This window comes from Glycine max, chromosome 8 (genome assembly GCF_000004515.6).
Source record: "Glycine max cultivar Williams 82 chromosome 8, Glycine_max_v4.0, whole genome shotgun sequence".
Taxonomy (NCBI): Eukaryota; Viridiplantae; Streptophyta; class Magnoliopsida; order Fabales; family Fabaceae; genus Glycine; species Glycine max.
The window spans coordinates 272,510-293,261 of NC_038244.2; the positions used below are offsets into that span (position 1 = coordinate 272,510).

Genomic DNA, 20,752 nt, shown 5'->3' on the forward strand with positions numbered 1-20,752 from the left:
GTGATTGGAGTGTGAATTTTGGATTTTTGTAAATCGCATTTTTCCAAATAATTAGCTCGAATTGACAAATAACTTATGTGTCTACTCTTTTAATCATGAGATGACCATCTTTTTTTTTTTTCCACCATGTTCTTCACAAAAGTTGATTATCATCATGTCGAATTATCAACTTTCAATTAAAGTTGTATTGAAATTTTGGAACCAATTAATTCGTTTCACAGCAAATTCGGAAACGAAAAGTATCATCGAAATAAATTTGTTTCTATTAAATGATGTGTTTTTTTTATTTTTTTTTTCAATAAGACCAAGTAATATGCAATCATAATATACATAAGGATATTTATACAAATATTCTTCATCTATAAATCTTTTCTCCTAAAATTTCTCTTTTTTTTTTCCAACTTATCACCTTATTTAAGTTTCTTCATATTTAAGTTTCCTCAATGATTTAATTTAAATTATAATTCTCTATTTTAATTGAATATGTTTCAAGGCATGATCAATATAAACAAAATAGTTATAATTCAATTATAGTTCTCTATTTTAATATGTTTCAAGACATGATCAATACAGTAAAGATTAAGAAAGATATCAAAATTAATTAGATAAGAGATAAAGGAACTTACAACAACTTATATAACAGGTAAGAGATAAAGGAATTAAATCATGCAAGTTAAAAAAATAAGAATATATAACTAAAAGATTTAAGGATAACTTATTTCAAGAGATAACTAATTAAATTAATTTTGATATATATATATATATATATATATATATATATATATATATATATATTTAGTTTAATGTTTTTAAAAACAAATTTATTAAATTTTCTCTATGCCATTTTATATATTTATTTAAAGTATATGATATGGAAAAAAAAATTATAATAAATAATTATAATTATAAAATTTTCATATTATTTGGCCTTTGTATTGCACATGATAAATATTAGTAGCGTTTAAAAACGTACTCATTTAAGGATGAGAATTAAAATTTATAAATAGATGGAGATAGATAAATTAAGTTGTTAGATATTATTATCTTTAACTATGGATAAATTTTAAAAAAACATTGAAATGTAATTTAAATATAAAAGATAAACGAGAGATTAGATTGAATTTGATGAGCAATTAATTAAATCGCATATAAAGATAAAACAAAACTTGAAATAATTGAAGAAAATATTTTTTAAACTATTTATAGAAATAATGTAAAATTTATTTTCAAATAAAAATATATAAAGATAAAAATTAGTTTAAAATAATATTTTTCAACTATTTAGAAATTACAGAAATAATGTAAAATGTAGTTAAAAAAATGAAATGTTTACTTATAAGATTGCATGGTGGAAGAGAAGGGACAAAAAGGTAAATAGAGCGAAAGGAGTTTCCAACAGGGGGAATGGAAATCCCGCCCTTTTCCCGTTTTGATGGAGGAAGGTGAAATTTAAAAATATGATTTATAGGAAAATCAAATCCCCTCTCTCTTTCCTTTCATCCTCTTCTTTTCCGTAGATCTAATCTCTCCATTCCATTCTAAGCTGCATTTACAATCACTATCATAAGCGTTTTTCGATTCATCTCCTATTAGATGCTGCAATACTCATTTTGGTTTACAATTTTAAGCCAGCACCATGAAGCGTGCCCTAGATTTTTATTTTTTGTTTTCGCTATTAATCAAGCAATTTGTTTCGGAATTTAATTGCTCCTGCTTTTTTGTTTGTATGTGATATGATTTGATTTAGGATTAGCGAATGATGCAAGTAAGTAAAATATATCCTGATTTTTCATTTAGTTAGCCACTCGAATTTGGTTCAAGTTTCTCAATCATAATTCATATCCTTTTCTTATTTCTATTCTGTGTTTCTGAAAACTGCATCAAGCTAGTGAACTCCTTTTTTGACTTTCTGTACTGCACGTCTGTAACTGTTCAATCATGCTTTGCTGCCCATACTTGCTATATATATATATATATATATTCTTATTATTCTATTGTCTTATCACTATATCCAGAAGGGTCTACTCTTCAAGAAGCCTCCAACACTTGTCGATCAACAGAATTTCATAGAAAATCTGTTGGAGAAGCTCAAACACTCTCTTTCGCTCACCCTCTCCCATTTCTATCCTTTGGCTGGTCGCCTTGTCACCCACACAACCCAAGACCCTCCCTCGTATGCTTTTTTCGTTGATTGCAAAAACAGTGATGGAGCTAGATTCATCTATGCATCTTTGGACATGACCATATCTGACATACTCACCCCTGTTGACGTCACAAAGCAGTCAACCATGATGGCCACACCATGCCCTTATTGCCCATCCAAGTCACTGAACTAGTGGATGCTGTTTTCATTGGTTGTTCCATGAACCACACTCTTGGTGATGGCACTTCCTACTGGAATTTCTTCAACACATGGTCTCAGATCTTTCAATCTCAAGCTCAAGGCCATGAATACAATGTTCCCATTCTCAACCGTTGGTTTCCCAGTGATTGTGATCCGTCTGTTAATCTTCCTTTCAAACATCATGACGAGTTCATTTGCAACTATGAAGCACCTTTTCTGAGGGAGAGAGTCTTCCACTTTTCTGCAGAGTCCATAGCAAAACTGAAAGCAAAAGCCAACTCAGAGTCCAATACCACAAAAATCTCTTCATTCCAGTCATTATCAGCACTTGTCTGGAGATCCATAACTCTCGCGCGCTCCGTGCCGTACGAGCAAAAAACAAGTTGCAAGATGGCTATAAACAATAGATCAAGAATGGAACCGCCTATGCCAGAAGAATACTTTGGAAACTTAGTTCAAGTAGTGAGTGCAGAAACGACAACAAGGGAATTGCTTGAGAATGATCTAGGATGGGCTGCATGGTTGTTACACGTGGCTGTCACAAACCATAATGACAAAGTGGTGCTGCAATCGCTCCAAGGATGGTCACAGTCTCCTTTTATCCCTCAAATTGGTCGATTGTTTGATCCGTACAGTGTGTTGATGGGAAGCTCGCCCAGGTTCAACAAGTATGGTTGTGAATTTGGAATGGGGAAAGCGGTGGCGATTAGAAGTGGGTATGCTAACAAGTTTGATGGGAAAGTGACATCATACCCAGGTCGTGAAGGAGGTGGAAGCATCGATTTGGAAGTGTGCCTTTTGCCACATATAATGAGAGCTCTGGAATCAGACAAGGAGTTTATGAATGCAGTTTCGGTGTCCAATCCCCTGTTCTAGCTTGCTGATATGCCCAATATTTGACCGTTGAACATGTCAAATACCATATTTTGTGTAGTATACAATGTGTTGTTGGTTGAACTAGTAATGAAATAAAGTAGAGAAATAAGTGGAAAGTGGGGGAAAATAGAAATGAAACAGAAAAGGAATAGAAAAATAGTATATTATTTGGATGAATAGAAAAAAATGAAGAAAAATTTCTTTACTTACTTAGATAAGTGAGGAAAAAAAATATAAAAAACTAGATATATCACTTGAGTTAATTAGTTAGTTAGAGGTTAATTAGTGTGTTAGTTAATTTGTTGCATACTAAATAACTTATGAATATAGAATTTTGGCTAAATAAAGACGAGCGTGGCACACAGATTCACCGAAAAGGCAACTAACCGGCTGCGGACTATGACAGCAATTTGCATTATTTATTTATATAAAGAAAGAGTAATGAACCATGTCTTGGTTCAGAATTCACAAAGGAAATTAATACTAGATCTCTAAGCAGTCTGCAACACAAATCTAACTTGTGTGTGGCCTGCACTTCAGAATGAGTGCCCTTGCCGTTCGACGCATTTCAGAATGTTTTGTTAAGCCCCAGCTCCCCAACCATTGGGATATTGCTATGTTGTCTACCAACTATATCCAGAAGGGTCTACTCTTCAAGAAGCCTGCAACAACTCTTGTTGATCAACATCATTTCATGGAGAATCTCAAACACTCTCTTTCTCTCACCCTCTTCCATTTCTATCCTTTGGCTGGTCGCCTTGTCACCCACCAAACCCATGACCCTCCCTCTTATTCTGTTTCCGTTGATTGCAAAAACAGTGATGGAGCTAGATTCATCTATGCAACTTCGGACATCACCATATCTGACATACTCGCCCCCATTGACGTGCCACCCATTCTTCACTCCTTCTTTGACCATCACAAAGCAGTCAACCATGATGGCCACACCATGCCCCTTTTGTCCATCCAAGTCACTGAACTTGTGGATGCTGTTTTCATAGGTTGTTCCATGAACCACGTTGTTGGCGATGGCACTTCTTATTGGAATTTCTTCAATACATGGTCTCAGATCTTTCAATCTCAATCTCATGCTCTAGGCCATGAATATGATGTTCCCATTCACAATCGCTGGTTTCCAAAAGATTGCGCTCCACCAATCAATCTTCCTTTCATACATCATGATGAGATTATAAGCAGATATGAAGCACCGAAGCTGAGAGAGAGAATCTTCCACTTTTAAGCAGAGTCCATTGCAAAACTGAAAGCAAAGGCAAACTCGGAGTCCAATACCACCAAAATCTCTTCGTTCCAATCATTATCAGCGCTTGTTTGGAGATCCGTAACACGTGCACGCTCCCCACCGAACGACCAGAGAACAACTTGCAGGTTGGCAGCAAACAATCGATCAAGAATGGAACCGCCTCTGCCTCAGGAATACTTTGGAAACTCAGTTCATGTAGTGAGTGCAGAAACGACGACAGGGGAATTGCTTGAGAATGGTATAGGATGGGCTGCATGGAAGTTGCACATGGCTGTTGCAAACCATAACAATGGAGTGGTGCTGCAATCTCTGAAGGTGTGGTTAGAGTCTCCTTTCGTAATTCAAATGGGTAGCTCGCCCAGGTTCAACGTGTATGGAATGGGAAAAGCGGTGGCGGCAAGAAGTGGTTATGCCAACAAGTTTGAGGGGAAAGTGACATCATACCCAGGCCATGAAGGAGGTGGAAGCATTGATTTGGAAGTGTGCCTTTCACCAGATGAAGAGTTCCTGAATGCTGTTTCTAAGTCCAATCCTTTGTACGACTTGACTAATGTGGCTTGTCCTTGACCGTCTATGAGATTAACAGTTATAGAAGAATCGGATTCAATCATCATATTTTTATAACCTCTCCCACTCCCACAAGCAATGTAAAGACAAGGAAGATAGCCCAGAATTTAGCCTAGTTGATGGAACACTCCCTAACTTAAATGACAAATCTCCCATGTGATATCTTAACACTGCTCCGCATCACAGTTTACTTTTCCCCACCCTCCATGGTCGCAATCTCCAATAAATGGGACTAGCCGTAAACTAATTTATTTAGTTTCAAATTATCTATTATATAGATATCTATTTTATTTTTAGTATTGAAAAAGATGATGGCAAGTGTTTTACTACTTTGTTAAGTCAAAAAAATGATCCTCTTATGCTTTGGCTAACCGATGGTCCTGGCTACTCTTCATTTTCAGGTCCTGCCTTTCAAATAGGTAATTTTTTAGATACATACTTTCTATGTTAATTCCTATAATAACAATAACTAGATTTGGATTGTATTACTATTACACTTCTATTTGACCAACTGATTCCAACATGTGTGAACTCCTATATAGATTGTATTACTCAATCTAAATTTGAATTACCCTATGATACCTTACTGTATTACTCAAAAAGTTGTTTTGAAAAATAGTTTTATCAAAAAGCTCTTAACTGTAGGCTCATAAGAAAAATACTCCCTCCCGGACTAAATTTGGTGGACTTAAATATAATTATAAACAAATTTAATGTCATTATTTCAAAAATACCCTTAAGTTCAAATCTGATTAAGGGTAATTTAAGAGATGTGGTTCTTTTTTTTTTGGTATGAAATCAAGAAAACATGCAATTTCTTTTCCGTCGATACGTCTTGCAATTTGTACTTGAACTCTTTTTGTACCCGCCTGTTCAGATAATTGAATAGCTTTTTTCATTGCTTTACGAAACCAAACTCTATTCTTTAATTGTCCAACTATAAATTCTGCAGAAAGAGAGAATTTTGATACAAAATCTGAGACATTATTGCACTTAAACCAGGTATGTTGGATTAGGAGAAAAAGATGATGACATGCAAGTGTTTTACTACTTTGTTATGTTAGAAAATGATCCTTTAATGCTTTGGCTAACTGGTGGTCCTGCCTGCGCTTCATTTCCAGGTCTTGCCTTTCAAATAAGAAATTTTTTAGATACAAACTTTCTATGTTAATTCCTATAATAACAATAAATAGATTTGGATTGTATTACTATTACCCTTTTATTTGACCAACTAATTCTAATTTGTGTGAACTCCTATATAGATTGTATCACTCGATCTGAATCTGAATTACCCTATGACACCTTACTGTATTACTTAAAAACCTGTTTTGGAAAATAGTTTTATCAAAAAGCTCTTAACTGTAGCCTCATAAGAAAAATACTCCCTCCCGAACTAAAATTGTTATCCATTGCAATGTGTGACAGTTTGGGTCAAATGGTCAGGTTTTATGTTTGACAGAAGAGTTCAATCAAATGAGTTTAACCATGATTGATTTGGGGAATTCCTTTCTGAGGCTTGTCACAAGCCCTGATGCTTCCAGTGCATCTATTTTTGGATGGCTGATCACTGGATCATTTGGACTAATGGCTCTCATATATGCTGTTCTCAAGTGGCAGCGAAGGTCCTCATTGAATTGGATTAAAGCTGCAGCAAGAGAAAAGAAGAAAGTTTGGAAAAAGTTTAAAGTTCCGCTATCCGAGCATTTGTGGGTTGAAGATTTTACTTATAGGGAACAGCCATCCACTTGTTGTTTCTGCTTGACTTCCCTTTGGCCTTTTCAAAATTTAGGTACAACAGCCTCACCGCATGCTCCTCTCCATCGTTGCTCTGTTTGTGGTGTCGCAGCTTATTTCCTTTGTTCTCAGTTTGCAGCAAAGGATTGCAAATGTGTGGCTCAGGCTGGCTTTGGCCATATTCGACACCACTGGTCAGAAAGATGGGTTAATGTGGATGAAAATCATGAGATGTCTGCCTTCTGTTTTTACTGTGATGAGCCATGTGGTGTTCCGTTTGTTAAAGCTTCTCCTACCTGGGATTGCCGGTGGTGTCAGCGCCTCATTCATGTGAAATGTCATAACAAATGAAGCTTTAACAAGGGTACAAAGCTTCTCCTGACTATTTTACCTTTGTACCCTTGTGGCTATTTGTTGAATCCATATAATTCCTAATTATGAAGATTTGCAGGGTATGTTATTTTAACCTGTTCATTGTTCACGAATGTTTAAACTTTAAAGTAATCCAAATGTTTTGGTGTTGTAATAAGTATTTATCTTTCTTAAAACTGCTGCAAGTTAATGAAAAGAAATAGATGTTCTCATGTAGACAAAAGAAAAACATTGAGTAATTCAAAACATGTTAAGCATCGTTGTGTTTTTTCCTCAATACATGCAATGTGAGAAATTCAAAACATTATGTTTTACTGAATTGCTATCTTTCAATTTTCATGTCAAATAGAACTTTCTGTCGATTTTCCCCTTTGAAATTCTTGTGTTTTTATAGTGGATATTTGTATGACAATACAGATTAATGTTTCATAGAATCCTATGCAAGGCATGACATAAAAAATTGTGATTTATCGGTTTTGTTAACATTGAGTGTTGATATTAGGAAAATAAAAGTAAAAAGAAAGTTATCATTAACAAAATAAAGAGCAAATTATTCTCCCTTTCTTGAGATGTGTAAGGGTTATACCGTTCTCCCTTTTAAATTTAAAATTTACACTATAGCTTGCCCCTTTCTTGAAGGTGTTCAGCTCATCTAGTATTACCCTGATGAATTGTTGCAGTGACAGGTTATGGATTCAAATGCAAGTTTAGTGGCCATTAAAATAAACGGTTTTACAAGGTGGGGAACGGAAATCAGAGAATCACAAGGAAGGTTGGTGACGCGCGCAGTGAAGCTTCCACTCTTTTTTACTTTGATGACTGGGCCTCTTTGAATAGAAAGTAGGGGCTTCTTTTTACATACCCCTTTTTTCTCTTTGTCTTCACATTGCTCGTCCTTGTTTGACAAAAATATTCTAGTCTATGTAAGACCCAATACTGCAGCGATATTACGAAAATTAGTCTATGTAATTTATGTAATGCATGAAAAAATTACATTTCAAAAACAAGATTTTGTAATGTACTCATATAGCTAGTTAAGTGGAGTTAGGGAGGACTTCAGATGTGTCTATATGTATGAGAATCATAACATTACGCATACATTGCTTGATCTCAGAATCTTTTAAAAGTCATGTTTGGTCCTTGGGTCAGGTGGGCTACACACAAATCGCTTGGATCAGTTACTAAGAAACTTTGCACATGTGTTAAGCTTAAGTCACCGTATTGGATTAAGACACGTGCAATGGGTTCAAAACAAAACGAATGAAGACATATATGGCCACTATCTAGTACTATGTTTCCTTTTCCAATCCTCACTAAGAAGGAGGGATGAAACACGATGGCACCCACAAAAATTGCATATTTTCAATTCCCTTCCTTTCATTGTTTTATTATACCAAACAAATGATGGCCCAAATCATTGTCTCTTCTTTTTCTCTTTCCCTTCTATGTGTGCATACCAAATTAATGGAAGAAGAAAAAGGGAGAAAAAGGATCAATATGCAAAACCCCTTTGATCATCACCCATGAAAAGCACTGTATTTTTCATTATTTTAACCTTTTTTATGCTGTGGCATTTAATTATAAAAAAAAGTGGCCGAATAATAGTGAGAGGAGATATAAATTGGATGCTTCATCTATGTACACATGAAAACAAAAGCTCTGAGCTAGTGACAGGAGCTTAAATCATTATACAGTAACAATTATAAAATCAAATTTTGGTATTTTGAAAAAAAAAATAATGGTAAGCGAAATACGCATGTTGTTCACTATATTCTTAAGTAAATTAACATCACAATACTATTTTGAATTTGTTTATTACTGGTATTATTATGAAATTTTAAATTTTGTTTAAAAGATTTTGTTGGTGGCTATCTGACAGTGTAGAAAAGTTAGCAGCTAGCTCAAAAGATAATAAATTCATGATGAAGCTGTCAACAATAAAGGAGTGCAATTGTTTCACTTCTTTAAAGAGACCAAGTTTGTCATGAAACGATGTCCGAGTAGCCGTGTCTTTCTCTCAGTTTCATTTCCCAAGAAAAACCAGATACTCTACATTTATTTACTCTCTCTCTCTCCCCCCATAATGCAATTTGAAATGCTAAAAGATCTCATCTCACTATTACTACATACTATGACTCCACGAAAAGGTAGCATATGAAGCTGATATTGCTGATCCAAGCTTTTCCTGAGTTGGTTTCTGCATTTTCAACAACTTTAGAAGCTCCATAAATACATTACACTAAAACACACACATCAGACACAAAATAATAATAGAAGAGAAGAGAAGAGAAGCTCTATTTCCTCTTTCTCCTTTTTCCAGGTGTAGTTTGCATCAGCTTAGTTATGCATGCAGCTAGATACACACATCTGAGTTCGTCATGATAATGGAAGCTGGCAATGACATGGTGTGGTCATAGATCATAATCATGTTATAGTATCCGTTTCTCTAGCTAGTGACAGACACAGACACATAGAATCCCTAGCTGTAGCTTCTCCTGATTCTCACTACTCGTTAACTGTTCTTGCACATCTCTTCTCTTCTCTTCTTTCATTCATTAGTCTTTCACATGTATATGCATCAGCAACTTCAGCAGCTAGTGAGTGCATGCCTTCAACACTCATCACTGTCATTTCACTACACAACAAAACCAAAATAAATTCAACAGCGCATCATGTTTCAAAACCTCACATCATACACATAAATATTTTTAGACTTATGTATGAAGGTGTATGTATATATGAGTGATAATTAATTCAATAACTCATTAAATATATATTTATTACTTGCTTTACTGGGTAACTGTTAATTTACCTGAAGTACATTCATTCAGATGTTGACGAAAATGATGGCAAGCCTTTTCCCCAAGTAAAATTATGAAGTTGGCTTCCCTAAAATTTTCACCGGCCAGAAAACAGGTTTATTGACAGAAAGCTGAAGCAATAATATTCAAAGCTGAAAGGACTTTAGAAGAGGAAAGTTATGCTAGAAAGACCTAAGAGGCATAGCAGCTAGTTGCAGATAAAGAAAAGAATTTCACATATGATATAATAGGTTTTCACTGTTGATGCTTTCATTCACTTCAGCTTTCTTGTCCACGTGAAATAAACATTCCCGCAGGTCTGAGGGCCTGTGATTAGCCAACTTATTTGTTAATAATATTTTCATAGGTAGTATCTTATCTCTCTGAAATGTTAATCTTAAATTAATACTATACCAGAAAACTAGACAGATTTGCTGTGGTAAAAATGCTTCTCTCTCTCTCTTGAGTGGGTGTATGAGAGAGAAAAATAGGGAAACACAAACAAGAAGTCATTTTGAAAAGATAACCATTTGTTTAAAAATATATGATTGTTTTCTAAAATTAACATATTTTCAAGCATGGACTAATTCTTCATACAAATGCCTTCAAATTAATGATGAAAACTAAATCTATACATGGGAGACTTGAGCATATATAGTTACATAATCTGAGCAGATGCAAACAGCTCAAACTTTTTTTTTCTCTATTTTAGCCACACATATATGTAAAGAAATTGGTTCATCCATCACTAAAGTAAGTTGTAGCTTGGGATTTGGGAGAAGGTAGCATATTCACTCGTAATAAAAAAGAAGGTAACGAAAATACAACCTTTACAAAACAAGATTGCCACCACTGAGTTGAAAATTCTGAGCCTGCAAAAACAAACTGTGAAAGAGCATTTTTTTTTTTTTTGTGCAGATTGAGAGAAAGATGAAAGGAAGAGAAAGCCTTACCATAAGGGCATGCGAGATATGAAAATGGAGAGAAAGAAATTTAAATTAAGGAAAAAGCAAAAGTTGGGTGGGGGGAATGAAGCCTGGTCCGAGAATCATTTTTTTGTGTAAGAGGGTAAATTTCCATTGGAAACTTTCACTGATCTCAGTACTCTACTCCTCCTCCTCCTCCATGACCTCGAGCCAGACAACATTCCTCTCAACCTCACCTTTGCAAGCTAGGAAGAAGAAGCATGTCAAGTTCTCAACCACACACAACACACATGATCTTGTGTTTGAAGTTTGAAGTAGAAACAAATGAAAGGAAGAACTTTTGAGGGGAATGAAGCCTGGTCCGAAGCCTTATAGTTCCATCCACTGTGAACCTCATTTGTGAAAAGCCTCGAGCCAGCCAACATTCCCCTCAATACCAACCCATCTCAACACAACACTCTTCAAAACCCTAACCCGCACATACCTTCATATATATAGCGAGCCCATGTGAGTGAGAGAGAAACCAAGCACTGACTCACTCATACCACACTAAGTGTGCTTTTTAGTCACCCGTTCAGATGTTCCAAAATTAGGCTTATGCAAAACGGAACTTAAACTCTAACTACTCAGCTAGCTGTAAGATAAACAAAAGCATCGTACGTAGTTGTTAACTCATCATCACCACAAAGGACGGAGAAATTCTTTCAACAAATTAACAACATCCAAGTGACTTCGATTTGTTTCATATATGTCACGAGATTTACTCAAATTTTACTAAATTCAGTTACCTAAAGTTAAATTCATCCACGCCCACTTATGTAACAATACTATAATAATAGTAGTAATGAATAATTTATAGGATTTAATTAATGTTGGTGAGCGTAGGTTTTTTTTTATATATAATAGTATGTTGTGGGAATGACCTGATGGTGCCGGTCAAGCAACCGAGGCGTTACCTGCTAGCAACAGTTGCTACTAGCCAGTCAAACACACAGAACAAGACAAAATGAGTATTTAAAATACACTTGACACGAGACAAGTATGCCTTTAATGCGATTCTTTCATCATTGCCTTATTATTTTTAGCCTTTTGTTATCCCTACTTTCAAACTCCTCTGTAGGATACTTTACCCGCACGGCCACATCATATCACAATCACATACACACATACACATTCTCTCCTTCCTTTCTTTTTCACTCTTCTTCTTTTCCCTCTATCTAATTACTCTTCATATATATACTAATCTTTGTTATTGCAGTGATTTTATACTCTATCCGCAAGTCTGTATACCATCCTCTTTCAAGATTTTTAAAAAATAAAATAATAATATTAATCTATACTGTATATAATTAAAGTGGTACTATATTCTTTAATTTATTTAATTTTTGCAGTTGCTAGGCTATAATAATATTCAAAACACAATTATCTACAGAAAATATTCGTACACTCGCTCGTTAATTTAACGTTGAATATGTAATAGCAACAATGATAGTGTAGTGTGTAGACAAGAGAATTTCTACACCCTACCTGTATGGTCTAGTTGAGCTAGAGAAAATAGTCTCAGCCTTTTGTGCTACACCAGTCTCGTCAATTATTGGACTCAACAGAAAATTATGAGTCTCTAACTCTTTTAATTATAAAAAAAAATCTATGTAGTAGGCATGACTTTATTCTTCCATCACAAATAATAGTACTTTTATATATATTTATTCACCACATTTTTTGTTGAAATAATTTTTAAATTAAAAGTAGTTTACATATTATACAAAACGATTTTTTATTAATAGCCTGAGAGATTATCAGCTTAATTAAAATCTTTTTGATATATGGTTTTGTATATATGTGCTAGTTAGCAAACTAGAAAAGTAAAGATTGATAGGCGTGACATGCTTATATACAGATGCGTCGTCTTGCATAAGAATGTTTGCAATGGCATGTGAGAGAGAAGTATATGTAAAATATTGTACTTAACAATTTTAGTTGAGAAAAGACGTGAGCAGTGGGTGGAAGAGAGTTATATCTTTCAAATTTGCAAAGAAATGGGTTAATAAACAGCATATAAGTATTGAGAGATTGCATATATATTACAGGTAATATGTATATTTACGGTACCTAAATACCATTAAAATTTCATGTGGGGGCAGATAAAAATTATAATAAATAGGGCCAGATATACACTTCTGACTCAACCAGTGTCACGTCTAATGTCTAGCTTCTTATAGGTCATCTCATTTTACAGTTTCAAGAAACTAACGATCGACCAGGTGAGTTGTAAATATGTATTTTCCCACATTATTTTACGTTATTACATGTGCTTGAATTTTTAATATTATTTCTTTTGTATAAGGTAACGCCATGTGTTTTGATCGAGAATATATTATTTATTTGAGATATCAAGCTTTTTAATGAAAATAAAAAATTAAGGCGTGCTAGATTAATCTTTATATAAAAAGTATTCACGTTACCCCCTTTTTGCAATTACTTTTTTGCTCAGCTACAATTTATATATATATATATATACACACACATTTGAACATCTAACCTTGTGAAAATTCCGTGACTTTGTAAGTGCTTTTTTTTTTTTATGCGGATTGCCGATAAAAGAATTCTCAATTCATGTGACTTGATTATGTTCTCGACAAATAGGTAAGCATTTTTCGAGCTCGATCCATAGTGGTGTCTTCAGGGCAAAATCTAAAGTATATGAACTTAGGCTGCAGAATTTACGCCAATTGACTGAATTGAGCCATATAAGAGACACGTGATTACACAATATACTTGAATTCAGCTGATAATGGAAACGTCAATTCAAGTGAAGTGACTTTTTCTAGTGACTTGATTATACACAAGAAGTAAATATATTCATGATTTAGTTACATGGCATAATATTATTATGTTGGTATTGGTCTACATAATTGATATGCTTGAATGGGGTGTTTTTGAAGGGGCTTTTTTTTATATCGGGTAAAAATGGAACACGATACAACGAGATTTATAATATTCACATGACAAATTTGATGGGAGTGTTTGGAAGAACATAAAAAACTTAATTGAATTTATGAAAATAACTTGTAACTCTCAAGAGTTTTTTTAGTATATTTCAATGACTATATTAGTGTAATTTATTAAAATAAGTTTTTTTTAGATTATTTCAATAAGTTTCTTAGTTAAATTTATGACATAATACTACTACAGCATCGTGATATTATTATTTACTAATGCAAGGATCCAAAGCCATAGAAGTGCACAAATAGTATAGCCGTATGACTATAGCTAGGTAGGTTGACTAGATAAACCAATTTTATGTAATTCATTCAATGATATGATATATGTTCTGCTTTTAACTTTTGTCTTACTAATTAATTGATCATGGCCGTTTTAGATTTGATAGTAGTATATATCTTAGTTAAGCACAAGAAAGTAGCCAGATAGAACTACGTAATGGTATAAAGATCGAGTGGACCACGCGTTAGAACTTAGAGAAGAGATAGTAATTTACTTGCACTCCTGCAGCAAAAGGACCAGTTATGTAGCATTAGAAAAGAAAGTTGAAGCTGTGGAACCATATGGCAAAGAACTTTTGTCTCACCAACTAAGTGAATAAAAGAGGAAAATGGGACTGGGTGTATATATATATATATATATATGAGGGGTACCCGTAAAATTAATGAAGACACTAGCCACACACAACGGTGCTTCAAACTTCAATTCCCATGCATGCAGTTGGTGAAGACACTTGTTTTGTGATATTTTTGTTTATAGTAATAAATAAATGAATGGGGTATGAGTGGGAGCGTGTTGCGTAAAAGACGTCATGGGAAAGACGGCGAATAGGGAATGGGTGGATCAGAGCCGTTGAATGTGAGAATCGGAGGGCTAGAAGGGAGACCGGACATGTCGGTGTCAGCGGGAGCGTAGGATGGGGAGAAGCCCGAGTAACGAGGAGGAGCACAACAACACAACAACCTATCACCATGAGTACAAGACACACCCCTCCTTTCTTCCTACTTTTTCACTTTCATACTACTATTATAAGATTTAGGTGTAGAATGATTTATTTTAAAAGATGATTTATATTTGATTTTTATCTTAGTTTAAACAATTACACGTAGCAAAATTAATATTTGATTCAGTGATAAAAAAAAATATAATTAAATTAAAAGGAGACATTAAAGAGAAGAGCTAAATTGTCTTAGTAAAAGAAGAGGGAATGGAGGGGCATGTGATAGCAATAAATGGTGTTTGGTACGGCGTGGAGAGGGGACAAGAGCACGTGGGGGAGCAGCAATGGTTGATGAAGTAGGGACCAGGCATTTGAATTCAATAATGGGGTGATGATAATGGTCATGTATCTATCTCTATCTTCCACAGCGCATTTCTCGGGCCCTCCCCTAATATACATATCACCTGCATGTCCCCTCCCCTCTGCACATTAACAACAACATTATATAATTAACTTTGACAACTTCTTCCAACTATGTCTCAATTCTCGAGCCATAAGCTCAACAGGAAAGCTATGTCCCAATGTTTTGACTAATCAGCGCAGACATTTATTACCGTCGACTTTATATTTCAAGATCTGTGCATGTCAAGCGCGGGGGAATCCAAAGATGTTTCTTTCAACTTCCAAATTCAAAACCATTTTCTTTTCCTCTTCACAACATCAAGCTTTATGTTTTTAATTCTTGATTGCATTCTCACAATGTAACTCACTATTAATTATTTCATGTCTACAAAAGAAAGCTGCATTACAGCAGGACCACTGTAATTCCATTTTCATTTTGATCAAATCACATTTCTATTTTCCTTTTAATAAATGCATGGTTGGTCTTGTTGGTAGAAATTCCATCTCTGACCTATGTCAATCCTTATTAATATTCCCTCATATCTTTTTGTTAGACAAACCATTAAGATGATCTGGAATCCGAATTTTTTTTCTTATTGAAAATGAGCCCACTACCGTACCATGTTTCTGGCATTCAATTCCTACATGCTCTTCAGTAGAGAATTGCAAAACAAGACATCATTCCATCAATGACAATATTATCCATACATAGAGCCTCATCGGCACGTAGGGTGACAATTAACAAGATATAGGTTCGTATAATTGCACCTACTACTACAATTTACTAGAACCACCTGGTTAACTTTTCTCGGGGAACAAAGCGTATGATAAATGACATTTGCTTTGTATGTGTAATAATCCATAACTTGGCAAAATACGAAGCATAACTAGCTCCTCCCTTTTGGGGTGTAAGAGAGTCAGAGAGAGTAAAAAATAGGTAGGGTGAAAAATTGACATGTGTAATAAGTGATTTGATAAAAAGAAAATGTGTGTATAAGAATAATTGATTAAATAAAATAAAACTGCACACACACAAACAACAGGATTCACAAACAGAGTTGTAGGCAAAATACCACCAAAACAAGGAACGAAAATGAAGAGCAAATTTCCATGGCATGTGCACTAAGCTATCCTACATGTTAATTTAAAATACTAGCTAAAGATGCCACATAGAACAAAAGCATCCCCAACTTTACTCAGATAAGAATTTCCCTCAAAACTAGTACTACATAACTATATGTAACAATTTTTTCTATCAGCCAAATGTTTGTTAGGGCATTAGGCAGTTAGCTTCATATAGTTGATTCATCAGTCCATCTCAATTTGCTTCAACTTAAGCTAGCAGTGCGTAGTACCCAGGAGTTACTACACCATCGTGGAAAACCCTATCTTTATGGCTTTTTTTCTTTTTTGGGCTTTTTGATAGGACACTTTTAGCTTTCTACAAGTCACCACAGAGGCAGTAAGTCTTACGTAAATGCATTTGCATGTCCAGACATTATAGGTTGATGGATTGTAAAGCATCTGTGAACCTATTTACTTAAACCGTCATATCTTCAACAGCTCTACTGCAAAGGATATACAGCATTACAGACCCGACAAACAAAATACTTCTACAATTAACCATGGAGTTTATCAGGTAGATGCATGACATCTAAGAAGAAACTGAAAAAAAAATAAAAATAAGAATCATAATACTAGCATTCAGTTACAAAAAAGAAAAGAAATGAAGTAACCAAAATAATGTAATAATCACTAAATCAGCTCACAAGGCTAAGTTCAGAAACTGATTAACTCTGCCTTTCATGACACAGGTGATTGGCACCACATGCAATTCTGAGTAAGAAAGTTTACTAGTCAAGGACAGTCAATAGAAGCAGTAGATGGTGGAGAGAAAAATAGTTGCGATCAGTTGAATATAGGAATTTACATGAAATGAAGAACACACACATAAGTTCAAGTGCTATTAGTCCAAGCCAATTTTAGCAACTAAGCAGCAATATACTTAATCAAATCTTACACCAAAACAACATGGATAACAGTTACAAGCTTGAAGCCAATAGCCCATAAACCTTGGGGCATTCTCACTACTTGATTGAGACAAGTATACCAAATATAGACACCAGGCTTGCCAATTCAATTTTCTTAAAGACTAATCAGGTGTTCCAAAGAGCTTTTGAGGACCTTATTTAGGCTTATGGAAATGGCTTATATATAACTCGTATAAAAACTCTGTTTTGCTTATTTCAATATCTTTTTTGGTCAAATTTTTATGGCATAAGCTCGTGTGATAAGAGCTTACAGAACAACCACTTAATTCAGTTGTTTACCCAAACACATATTCTTACTTAGGAATTTTGCAGACACATTTTGAGTGCAAAATAGAAACTTAAAGTTATAAGCTTCATGTCCACGAATAGGATTCATCGGTAGCAATTAAAGGCATTTTTATCCTCTTTTTCTGATCTTTCAGTTTGTGCTTCTGTCATGCCTGAAAAGTCAAGTACAAGTAAATATATAAATTGACAATGAATTTGTCATTATATTAAATCATGTTGGAAAATAATTCATGACGGAGAGAATGAGATCAGAATGTTTTCCGAGTCCGTTTGGCAAGAAATTGGGAACCATCTTGATTCTTGATTGAACAATAATAGGCTGTAGGAAGCATTTAATAATAGAAGTTATCATCTTTGTAAAGAATAGCTTCCTTGCCTAATAGATTCTATAATCTATTTTTCTTGAACTGATACATAGAGTAAAAAGAAAATCTACCAAAATTGATAATTTTTAATAAATTTTAATCAATCATAAAGTGTTAAGAAAACAATATAAAACAGAAAATGTAGCTAGTATTCCTCCTATCTATATGAAATAAATACAAAGATATTATGTAATACATATCCATCTTGATGTTCCAAAATAAAGGTCAGCCTGAAACAATATCCATAGGCGAGTTAGCCCATAATTTAGTCTCAGTCTCAACTTTTTTCAAAATAATATTGTAGCCCAACGCTAATGAACGAAAACAATACTGGCCCAGCGACCATTCTTATTTTTATGGTTTTCTTCCCATTCCATTTTATTTAGGCTCTTGTTGAATTAAAATCAAAATAAAAAAATGAGAAGTAAAAGAGAAACTAAATTTAAAAATATGTTACTTGAAAGGATGTAAATAATAAAGAATAAGGTAGAAAAATTCCTCTTATATGAATGAAAAAAAAAATACTCAGTGAAAATCTTCATTACATATCTTCTCTTACCCTCCTCCCTCTTTATTCACACTCGAATAAACATAAAGACCATTATTCGTTTCTACATGCAAGAAAATAGAGAGGAAAAAAATAATGATGTTTTTTGTTTGTTTTAAAAGAAAACATAGGAAAAAAGAGAGAGAAAATCATTTTTAAAAACAAAGAAAATTTTTTATATATATTTTATTTTTTCTTTAATTCAAATTTTAAAAAAATTTCTCTTTTTCTCATTTTTTTTACAAACAAATAGAAGACTACATAAAATCAATGAATTAGTGACGAAAATTGTTTTATTTTCACTAATCCTAGCTAGGATCACAGATTTGAAAATGAGTACCCATATTTAGTCAACCCAACATTAAAAAAAAGAAAGTCTTTTTTTATAAATAATATGGGGTTGACACGCCCTGGGCAAAACTAAGCAATTAAGCATTTATACTACAAGAGACACATCTTCTGAAATGATGGGGAGCAAATGAGAGGGGCACTCTGAAGAATGTGACAATTGAAGGAAATCTTGGTGGATGATTGAGTCTGAGGAGTACCTCAACAAAGTTGGGAGTGACATTCATGGGATGGTGGGGGACACCCTCTTCTAGTCTTCTCAACAAAGTTTGCAAATGTATTGCAACTTTTAAGTCAACTTTAGCCACCCCGACCATTTGGAAGGAGCGTACTAGGAGCCAGACAGAAACTATACTCAACACAAGGCCACAAATTTTGCTTTAACAAAAGAGCATATCCCTAAGTTGTGGAATAATCCACCAAGAAAGAGACCTTAGTCATTTTGAATTAGACCACCACTTGCTGCTAAACCTGTCGATCTAGCTTTTGAATGGTCCATTAACTTTAATCTTTATATTATCACCAACTGGAAATGTTGTCGAATGAAAATGTTTCTGAAAAACTCGGCTGATCCGGGACCAGAAACATGGAAGTGGAACAGTTAGTTATGCTATCACTGGCGAATCTCATTGAATGTGCATCCACCAAACCATTACACCAAAAGTATATGAATATTAGTGAAATGAATTAAGATCATAATAATCTGCATAACTGAGGTTATATATATTTATTTAAATAATTCTTAGAATGATGAATTATTTAAATAAATATATATAAGCTAAAACCATTATTAACAATGAATTTCTACTTCTAAGTGTTAATATGTAGTTGTATATATTAGAACTTAAACTTGCAAACCACTAAATAAATTAGAACAACTCATTCATTTATCCATGTCCAAGGCGATTTTGTGTTTTTTTTAATATAATAAACACTCTTCTTTCAATTAATCAAATATTTTTTTACTTTTATTATTATACCTACAATTTTAAAGACACCCGTTAACATCTTTCATATGTTCACAGTAATATTTTACTTGAGATTTCAAAGTACAGGAATTTGTATATTATATCTCATGCAAATTTATTTTTTCCTTCAAGACATATATATACATGTAATTTATCATATATTACTTATATTATATTAATGATTAATTGAACTATTAAATTTATTCTTAAATTATTTTTTTAAATAATGTATTATTATATTAATGATTAATTTGTTTAAAAAAGGATTATTATATTTTTTATAAATCATTTTAGACTGTAGTGCTATTTCTATTGATGAAATTGTATATTGAAAGAACTGTAAACGTAACTCAATCAAATTTAATTGCAATTAAATTAAATAAAATTATATTGATTTGAAAGTGTATTTTAAATCAAGCTCATCATAACAAAAAATAATAATAATTAAATAAAGTCAGTTAATATATATCTTGTTTAAAATTAAACTCATATCCTACCCATAAACACCTGAAACAATCAAATTAAACGCATGCTGCTGCTGCTGCTAAATACGTAATCGCCAATTGAAAAATTAATTGTACCCCATACCTTTCGTTCACGTATATACAGTATATCACTCAGCCAGATTTTTTTTCTTTTACTTTTTCTAATAAGTTCGATCGAATTTATGCTGTACGTATCAGTAGAGTAAACATGAACCACATTAATTCTGGGCTATCTTCAGATTCAAGAAAACTTAGAAAAATGAGAGAAAATTAAAGAGATAAACATCCATAGTACTCCAATCCTTTATATATCCTCCCAATACGCAAAATCACATAGCATAGACAAAAACTTATCTAAGCATGGTAAGATTTCTCTTCAAGTGTGTAATTACAGAGCGGTGTCAATCTTTCTTTCTTGAAAAAAAAAAGAAGGTAAAGCTAGGCAGACAAAGAAACACTAGCAAAACCAAGAAA

General features: G+C 33.7%; 1 protein-coding gene, 1 long non-coding RNA gene and 2 other non-coding genes across 4 annotated transcripts; 2 read left to right on the forward strand and 2 right to left on the reverse strand.

Annotated features, from left to right (window-relative positions):
* Window positions 1-1,970: 1,970 nt before the first annotated feature.
* On the forward strand, window positions 1,971-3,598 carry LOC100789081 (uncharacterized acetyltransferase At3g50280; the record flags this gene model as incomplete). Its single annotated transcript, XR_005892494.1, has 1 exon — window positions 1,971-3,598. It is a non-coding gene; the product is annotated as an uncharacterized acetyltransferase At3g50280 (transcript).
* Window positions 3,599-3,751: 153 nt separating this feature from the next.
* Window positions 3,752-5,997, forward strand: LOC100786753 (uncharacterized acetyltransferase At3g50280). The gene has a single exon (XM_026129470.2). It carries the CDS (start codon window positions 3,762-3,764, stop codon window positions 4,458-4,460), a length of 699 nt encoding a protein of 232 aa, XP_025985255.1. The 5' UTR covers window positions 3,752-3,761; the 3' UTR covers window positions 4,461-5,997.
* A 3,095-nt stretch (window positions 5,998-9,092) lies between these two features.
* On the reverse strand, window positions 9,093-11,355 carry LOC121175265 (uncharacterized). The gene is made up of 2 exons (XR_005892495.1): window positions 9,967-11,355; window positions 9,093-9,789 (listed from the first exon to the last, which is right to left on the reverse strand). It is a non-coding gene; the product is annotated as an uncharacterized lncRNA (long non-coding RNA).
* Window positions 10,961-11,127, reverse strand: MIR166B (microRNA MIR166b). Its single transcript, NR_048586.1, has one exon. It is a non-coding gene; the product is annotated as a microRNA MIR166b (primary transcript).
* Window positions 11,356-20,752: the final 9,397 nt, after the last annotated feature.